Here is an 8,712-nt window from a genome sequence, read left to right on the forward strand (position 1 = left end):
GCCTGGCCAAAAGGTTTATAAATACGGAACTGGCAAGTTTTCTGTGTTAAATTTTTCTTTTTTTTTTTGAGATGAAGCCTCACTGTGTCCTTCAAGCTGGAGTGCAGTGACATGATTTCGGCTCACTGCAACCTCTGCCTCCCAATCATTTAAGTGATTCTTCTGCCTCAGCCTCCTCCTGAGTAGCTGGGATTGCAGGCATGTGCCACCACTCCCTGTTAATTTTTGTATTTTTGTTTTTTTTAATAGAGACCAGGTTTCACTATGTTGGCCAGGCTGCTCTTAAATTCCTGACCTCAAATGATCCACCCCCTTCGGCCTCCCAAAGCACCGGGATTACAGGCATGAGCCACCACACCCAGCCTCTTGTGTTAAATTTTATAAATGTATTATTTGGGGGAAATTTTTTTTTTAAGAACTTGAAGCTTAGCTTTAAAAGGAGTTGGTAACTATTGATGCTTCTTTGTTATATTTGTGTACAAAGACACACCAAAGTATTTCTTAACATTTTTAAAAATGATGGAGTAAGTTTTATTCTGTCTGAACCGAGTTCATTTCTCATACCAGTTTTATACGCTCATATTTTAAGATAATATCTTCTCTTTATTTTCTTTATTTACAGTTCTTTAAGGAAAAACAGTAGTGCTCTGCATAGTTTACTGAAACGAGTGGTCAGCACATTTAGTAAGGACACAGGAGAGCTTGCATCTTCATTTTTAGAATTTATGAGACAAATTCTTAACTCTGACGCAATTGTAAGTATGTGTGTGTTTGTGTATATATGTATGTATGTATTTGGTGTTTCTTAAATTTGAAATCTTTGGCTAGGTACGGTGGCTCACACCTGTAATCTCAGCACGTTGGTGGGCTGAGGTGGGAGGATCTCTTGGGGCCAGGAGTTTGAGACCAGCCTGGGCAAAATAGTGAGACCCTGTCTCGAGAAAAAGAGAAATACTTTGCCATAAGTTAAATCACTTTATATATCAAATATCCAACATAAAAAAGATCACTTTAGTTCATTTTATTTTATTTTATTTTAGACGGAGTCTTGCTCTGTCACCCAGACTGGAGTGCAGTAGCGCGATCTCAGCTTCCTGCAACCTCCACTTACTGGGTTCAAGTGATTCTCCTGCCTCAGCCTCCTGAGTAGCTGGGATTACAGACACCCACCACCATGCCCAGCTAATTTTCTGTACTTTTTCAGTAGAGATGGCATTTCACTACATTGGCCAGGCTGGTTTTAAACTCCCTATCTTAGGTGATCTGCCCACCTCGGCCTCCCAGAGTGCTGGGATTACAGGCATGAGCTACCGCACCTGGCCAAGTGCCTTCATCTTAAAATAATTCTTAGATGAGTGTGGTTGCACATGCCTCTAATCCCATCACTTTGGGAGGCTGTGGTAGGAGAATTGCTTGAACCCAAAAGTTTGAGGTCAACCTGTACAACACAGCAAAACTCTGTCTCTAGAAACAACAAAAATTAGCCAGATGTGGTGTGTCCACCAGTAGTCTCATCTATTTGAGAGACTGAGATTGGAGGATAGCTTGAGTCCAGGAGTTGGAGGCTGAAGTTAGCTATGATTGTGTCACTGCAGTCTAGTCTGGGTGACAGAGCAAGACACTGTCTAAAAAAAAAAAAAAAAAAAACAAATTATGACATTGAGTTACCTTGCTAGGGCAACTCAGAATAATGAAGTTTTGTTAGTCTCTTAGTTACTTAATTTTTGTTACTTAATTTACTGATTGTTTTGGATGTTGTGATTTTGGTGTAACTGTAAAGTTTATTATGCTTTAGTATTTTTGGTCTATCATACAAACATGAATTAAAGATTATTGTCCCCACTCTAAAATCTTATTGTTAAAGATTTCTCTCATTAATATTTTCCAAAGTCATGGTATATTATGAGCACAATTCCAGAAGCCATTAATATACCTGCCCTACTTAGTTTGGTGGCATGTGCCTCTGGCTGCTCAGGAGGCGGGGTCGGGGAAATCACTTGAACCTATGAATTCAGGGTTGCAGTGAGCTATGATTGTGCCAGCGTACTTCAGCCTGGGTGAAAGTGTGAGACTTACTCTCTCTCTTTTTTTTTCTGAGATGAGGTCTTAGTCTGACGCCCAGGCTGGAGTACAGTAGCATGATCATGGCTCACTGCAGCCTTGACTTCCTTAGGCTCAGGTGATCCTTCCACCTCAGCCTCTTGAGTAGCTGGGACTTTAGATGTGCACCATCACACCTAGCTAATTTTTGTATTTTTAGTAGAGATGGGATTTTGCCATGTTGCCCAGCCTGGTCTTGAGCTCCTGGGCTCAAGCAATACACCTGCCTCAGCCTCCAAAAGCGCTGGGATTACAGGCATGAACCACCATGCCTGGCCAACACTGTTTCTTAAAATAAGAAAAACAGGCCAGGCACGGTGGCTCACGCCTGTAATCTTAGCACTTTGAGAGGCCAAGGTAGGTGTGGATCACTTGAGGTCAGGAGTTCAAAAGCAGCCTGGCCGACATGGTGAAACCTTGTCTCTACTAAAAATACAAAAAATTAGCTGGGCTTGGTGGTGGACGCCTGTAATCCCAGCTGCTTGGGAGGCTGAAACAGGTGAATCGTTTGAACCCAGGAGGCAGAGGTTGCAGGGAGCTGAGATTGCGCTGTTGCACTCCAGCCTGGGCAACAGTGTATGACTCCATCTCAAAAAAAAAGAGAGAGAGAAAGAAAAGAAAAGAGGCTGGGCGCGGTGGCTCAAGCCTGTAATCCTAGCACTTTGGGAGGCCGAGACGGGCGGATCACGAGGTCAGGAGATCGAGACCATCCTGGCTAACACGGTGAAACCCCGTCTCTACTAAAAATACAAAAAACTAGCCGGGCGAGGTGGTGGGCGCCTGTAGTCCCAGCTACTTGGGAGGCTGAGGCAGGAGAATGGCGTAAACCCGGGAGGTGGAGCTTGCAGTGAGCTGAGATCTGGCCACTGCACTCCAGCCTGGGCGACAGAGCGAGACTCCGTCTCAACAAAAAAAAAAAAAAAAAAGAAAAGAAAGAAAGAAAGGCAGACAGGTTAGGCAAGGTGGCTCACACTTGTAATCTCAGCATTTTGGGAGGTTGAGGTGGGAGGATTGCTTGAGCCTAGGATTTGAGATCAGCCTAGGTAACATAGTGAGACTCCATTTATATGAAAAATTTTAAAATTAGCTGGGCATGGTGGCACGTGCTTGTAGTCAGTCTCAGGTACTTGGGAGGATGAGATGAAAGGATCACTTGAACCTGAAGAGGTCGAGGCTGCAGTGAACTATGATTGTGCCACTGCACTGCAGCCTGGGTGACATAGTGAGACCCTGTCTCGACAACAAAAAAGCAAGGTTAAAGATTTTATACAATGTTTAGGTAGGCATACGGCTCTCTACTGTAAGTGTATGTGACAATATGGATGGTTTTCTTGTCGTGAAGCAAGATTTATTTTCCTAGAAGGATTTTCTGGTATTGAAATGTTATCACTCCAGAATTCACTTTATTATGTAGCATACTTTTTAAAGCAGAAAATATTAACTTTTCTATGTGACAGAATATAGTCTTAAATATGATAGTTCTTTAGTTAAATATGATAGTTCTTTACTTGTCTGTGTTATCTTCAGAAAGATAATTTCAGGTTTCATCAGTTCTTTGTTATAGCAAGCATTTTATTAATTCTTGAGCATCAATCAGTGTGTCACATGTCCTGCAACTGCCAGTGTATTTGCCATTGGGTATTTTGTGGAAAAATCTTGATGCCAGTAAAATATATGTTTACCAATTTAAATATTTTGTGAGTCTTACTCAAAGAAAGCATACTTCACCTTTGATCTAAATCATTCTTAAAACTAGCCATTTGTACTGATGTAAAAATCAAAACATTAAAAGAAAGATTGCAGCATATGGCTTAGATAATATGAGTAAGTGTGGATGCATCTTTGTAAATTTCTCTGCTCTCAAATTTAACTTATGTGTGACATTTACAGGGATGTTGTGGAGATGATAATGGTCTCATGGAAGTAGAGGGAGCTCATCCATCACGGACGATGAGTATTAATGCTGCAGAGTTAAAACAGCTTCTACAAAGCAAAGAAGAAAGTCCAGAAAATTTGTTCCTTGAACTAGAGAAGCTTGTTTTGGTAAAAAAGAAAAACAAAAACAGAGCATTCCTAAGGCTTATTTTCCTCTCAGTTTGACTAGTACAAGTATTTCATAGCGACGTTTTTTAAAATAGTGAACCTTTAGTTGGGTATTTATACCATTTCAAATAACTCTTTGAATTAACAATTTGAAGTGAAGTCCTCCGTCCTGTTATGAATTTTAAGGAGTACATGAAGACAGTAGTTTTTGAATTGTCTGTTCCCTGGATGCAGGGAATTCCTTGGATACCCTCTTGCTGCTGCTGTTTAGAAATAAAATGACAAGTGTTTTGGTGTTTGTTTTATTTTAGTATGTTTAATGTTAATAATTTCTGGACAGTGTTCCAAATTTCTTAGTAATAAAACATATAGCCTTTTCTACTAAAGAGTCAGTAGGTTTACAGACATAGGTTTTACCTGCACCTTCTTATTCTGCTTCTATTTGTATATAGGAACATTCAAAAGATGATGACAATCTGGATTCTTTGTTGGACAATGTAGTTGGACTTAAGCAGATGCTGGAGTCATCAGGTGACCCTTTACCTCTCAGTGACCAGGATGTAGAACCAGTACTTTCAGCTCCAGAATCTCTTCAGAATTTGTTTAACAATAGGTAAAATACACAATGTTTTATAATTGAATAGATGTTGGTTATATAATGGCTGTAGGCTAGGGAGGGCCAGCAAACTTTTTTTCTATAAAGGGCCAGATAGTAAGAATTCTAGGCTTTGCAGGCCACATACAGCCTCTGTTGTGTATTCTTCTGTAGTTTTTTGTTTTTTTTTTTTAATTTATACAAACCATGCTAGCTTGCAGGCTGTACAGAAACAAGCTAGCAGATAAAATCAGGGCTTTGTTTTATTTTACTGAAAGGTCAAAACTTGTTACAGCAGAATTAGTTTTCAAGTTATTTGTTTTTAAGGATACTTAGTTTTTAATTGCCATTTGGAGTTTCTTTTTTAGGTGCTACTTTTAATAATACTTCAGAAAGTAATAATTTTAATTGTACCTTCCACAGATTTTACTTGAAGATAAGCTAAAAGACTGGGCGTGTTGGCTCACGATATAATCCCAGCACTTCAGAAGGCTGAGGCAGGAAGATAGCTTGAGCTCAGGAGTTTGAGACTAGCTTGGGCAACATAGAGACCCTATCTCTACAAAAAATTTTTTAAAAATTAGCTTGGTGTGGTGGTGCACACCTGTGGTCCCAGCTACTAGGGAGGCTAAGGTGGGAGGATCACTTGAGCCCAGGAGATCACCACTGCAGTGAGCTGTGATTGTGCCACTGCACTTCAGCTGGGTAACAGAGCAAGACTCTGTCTCAAAAAAAAAAAGGGTTAGGCGCGGTGGCTCACGCCTGTAATCCCAGCACTTTGAGAGGCCAAGGCGGGCGGATCACAAGGTCAGGAGATTGAGATGATCCTGGCTAACACAGTGAAACCCTGTCTCTACTAAAAATACAAAAAATTAGCCTAGAGTGGTGGCGGGTGCCTATAGTCTCAGCTACTCAGGAGGCTGAGGCAGGAGAATGGCGTGAACCCGGGAGGCGGAGCTTGCAGGGAGCCCAGATTGCACCACTGCACTCCAGCCTGGGTGACAGAGTGAGACTTCATCCAAAAAAAAAAATCGGAATTTGATTTTGGAATTCTGCTTTTCACCAGATACTTTTCTTGTTCCAGGACTGCCTATGTGCTTGCTGATGTCATGGATGATCAGTTGAAATCTATGTGGTTCACTCCATTTCAGGCTGAAGAGATTGATACAGATCTGGATTTGGTATATAAATTATTTTATTACTAAATATTTAGAAAAATGTTAGTTTTTTCTGTTTCTTTGTATATTGTTAGCATTATAGTAGTTTCCATATTTTATGGCTGTTAAAATCTACTGGGAGGCCAGTTCTACATTATTTTTATGCCACTTGCCCACTTTATGGCATCCAGAAAGTTTTTTCTGCTTCTTTTTTGCTTCTTAGTTAGTGATCTGTATTTTGAGGTTGTGACTTTTTTATTTTTTATTTTTATTTTTATTTTTTTGAGACAATCTCATTCTGTCACCCAGGCTGGAGTGTGGTGGTGCGATCTCAGCTCACTGCAACCTCCGCCTCCCGGGTTCAAGCAATTCTCCTGCCTCAGCCTCCCGAGTAGCTGGGATTACAGGCGTGCGCCATCACACCTGGCTAATTGTTCGGTATTTTTAGTAGAGATGGGGTTTCACCATGTTGGTCAGGCCAGTCTCAAACTCCTGACCTTGTGATCCGCCTGCCTTGGCCTCCTAGAGTGCTGAGATTACAGATGTGAGCTACCACACCCAGCCAAAAAAAAAATTTTTTTTAATATAGATAAAGTCTCACTGTGTTACCCAGGCTGGTCTCAAACTCCTAGCCTCAAACAATCCTCTCTCTTTGGCCTCCCAAAGTGATGGGATTACAGGCATGAACCAGATTACAATCATCTGGCCAGAGAATGTGACTTAAGGGAAAAATCACACTTTTTCATAAGTTCTATGAAGCACTTTGTTTTCTTACATTGACAGGGTATAGAATAGAGAGAAGTATCCCACAAAACAACAGTTTATTCTTGCATTTGGGTTTAAGATGAGGAACGGTTGTGCTATGGTGTGGCTCTCAGTTTGGAAACTTGTAAAGAGTATATTTGTTATGATATAGTATGAATGGGAATTGACATTCTTAAACATAATGTTGAATAGGTAAGAGTATAATTAACTACTTAAAATTTAATAACAGTCTGTTTTATGCTTCTCAGAGATGTTGTAGGGAGAATTATTTTAGCCACATCTTAATATACTGCATATTGTTCCTTTTTTTTATCAAAGAAACATACTGGTGTTCATCATGTACAATAAAACTAAAAGAATGATTTGCTTCACATTTGTATTCAGTGTGTTGAGACCTGCTTTTCCTTTTTTAAAAAAACCACATACAATTCAATTAGAAGTGCATTAAAATTAATTTCTTTTTAGTGTAAGCTGTTCAGTGATTCTTTAAAACTGTCCTTTCCAGTAGAACTTTATGCAGTAATGCAAATATTTTGTAGTCTGCCCTGTCCAAAACAGTAGCCTCATGTGCATATTGTACAATGGAAATGTGTATGACTAGGGAACTGAATTTTATTTTGATTTAATTTTGATTAATTTAAATTTAGATAGGCATATGTGGTTAGTGGCTACCATGTTGGGCAGCACAGGTATAAAATATTTGTTAAAAGTTACTAATTTCATAACTTTAAGTTGAATCACAACTGTCTTGTGATGATAATTGTAACCCTCTGGATTAGAGAAATTTTAGGTATCTTACATTTGATAAATTTGAATAAAACCTAAGTAAACTGAATGTTGATTTCCCTGAAAGTAAACTTAGATGGGAACCTCATTAAATGAATAGAGCTTTTGGGAATCTGTGGCATAGAATTTTTTTGTGACAGAAATGTTGACTATATAAGACTGGCAGAGTATGTTATTTTCAGATTCTTTTTTTGGAAAAGTTCAGGAGATATTACAGTGTTAATTTATATAAACAAATACTGAGTTTCCTGCTCAGTCATCAAAAGTCTCCTAGATTGGCCGGGCGCGGTGGCTCAAGCCTGTAATCCCAGCACTTTGGGAGGCTGAGACAGGCGGATCACGAGGTCAGGAGATCGAGACCATCCTGGCTAACACGGTGAGACCCCGTCTCTACTAAAAAATACAAAAAACTAGCCGGGCGAGGTGGCCGGCGCCTGTAGTCCCAGCTACTCGGGAGGCTGAGGCAGGAGAATGGCGTAAACCCGGGAGGCGGAGCTTGCAGTGAGCTGAGATCCGGCCACTGCAGTCCAGCCTGGGCGACAGAGCGAGACTCCGTCTCAAAAAAAAAAAAAAAAAAGTCTCCTAGATTAATAGCCCTGCTTCGAAGAATGCCACACACAAAAAAAGTAGCATTACTACGATGTGTGTGTGTGTGTTTGTTTTTAAACTATCGATGCCGTTTGCTTTTTAAAAAGATGAGGGAAAGAAGTAGATCTTTAATTTATTTCTTATGAGAGGCAAATATAATTTATAGGTAATAAGAATTTCTATAGTCAAATATTATGCCAATAATTACATTTAATATGTATTTTGTTTCATTATTATGACGGCAGGTAAAGGTTGACTTAATTGAACTCTCTGAAAAATGCTGTAGTGACTTTGATTTGCACTCAGAATTAGAGCGCTCATTTTTGTCAGAACCATCATCTCCAGGAAGAACCAAGACTACTAAAGGATTCAAACTTGGGAAGCACAAGCATGAGACCTTTATAACTTCAAGGTAAAATTTATTCCACTGAAGATCTCAATTGTGGTCATATAAACTTATGTATTTTGGTGTATTTTAAGATAGACACATGCGGCCGAGCATGGTGGCTGACACCTGTAATCCCAGCACTTTAGGAGGCTGAGGCGGTTGTACCACAAGGTCAGGAGATCGAGACCATCCTGGCTAACATGTTGAAACCCCGTCTCGCCGGGCGCGGTGGCTCAAGCCTGTAATCCCAGCACTTTGGGAGGCCGAGACGGGCGGATCACGAGGTCAGG

General features: G+C 40.2%; 1 protein-coding gene across 1 annotated transcript in view; it reads left to right on the top strand.

Annotated features, from left to right (window-relative positions):
- KIAA1429 (KIAA1429 ortholog) overlaps positions 1-8,712 on the top strand; it is a 66,820-nt gene that overhangs the window by 53,074 nt on the left and 5,034 nt on the right. Inside the window, exons 17-21 of the mRNA XM_011937020.1 lie at positions 623-755; positions 3,991-4,143; positions 4,596-4,756; positions 5,823-5,919; positions 8,280-8,446. Of these exons, the coding sequence (XP_011792410.1) occupies positions 623-755; positions 3,991-4,143; positions 4,596-4,756; positions 5,823-5,919; positions 8,280-8,446 (711 nt within the window). The remainder of the gene's footprint in view (positions 1-622; positions 756-3,990; positions 4,144-4,595; positions 4,757-5,822; positions 5,920-8,279; positions 8,447-8,712) is intronic.

The sequence above is a fragment of the Colobus angolensis genome, unplaced genomic scaffold, assembly GCF_000951035.1.
Source record: "Colobus angolensis palliatus isolate OR3802 unplaced genomic scaffold, Cang.pa_1.0 Scaffold16, whole genome shotgun sequence".
Classification (NCBI taxonomy): Eukaryota; Metazoa; Chordata; class Mammalia; order Primates; family Cercopithecidae; genus Colobus; species Colobus angolensis.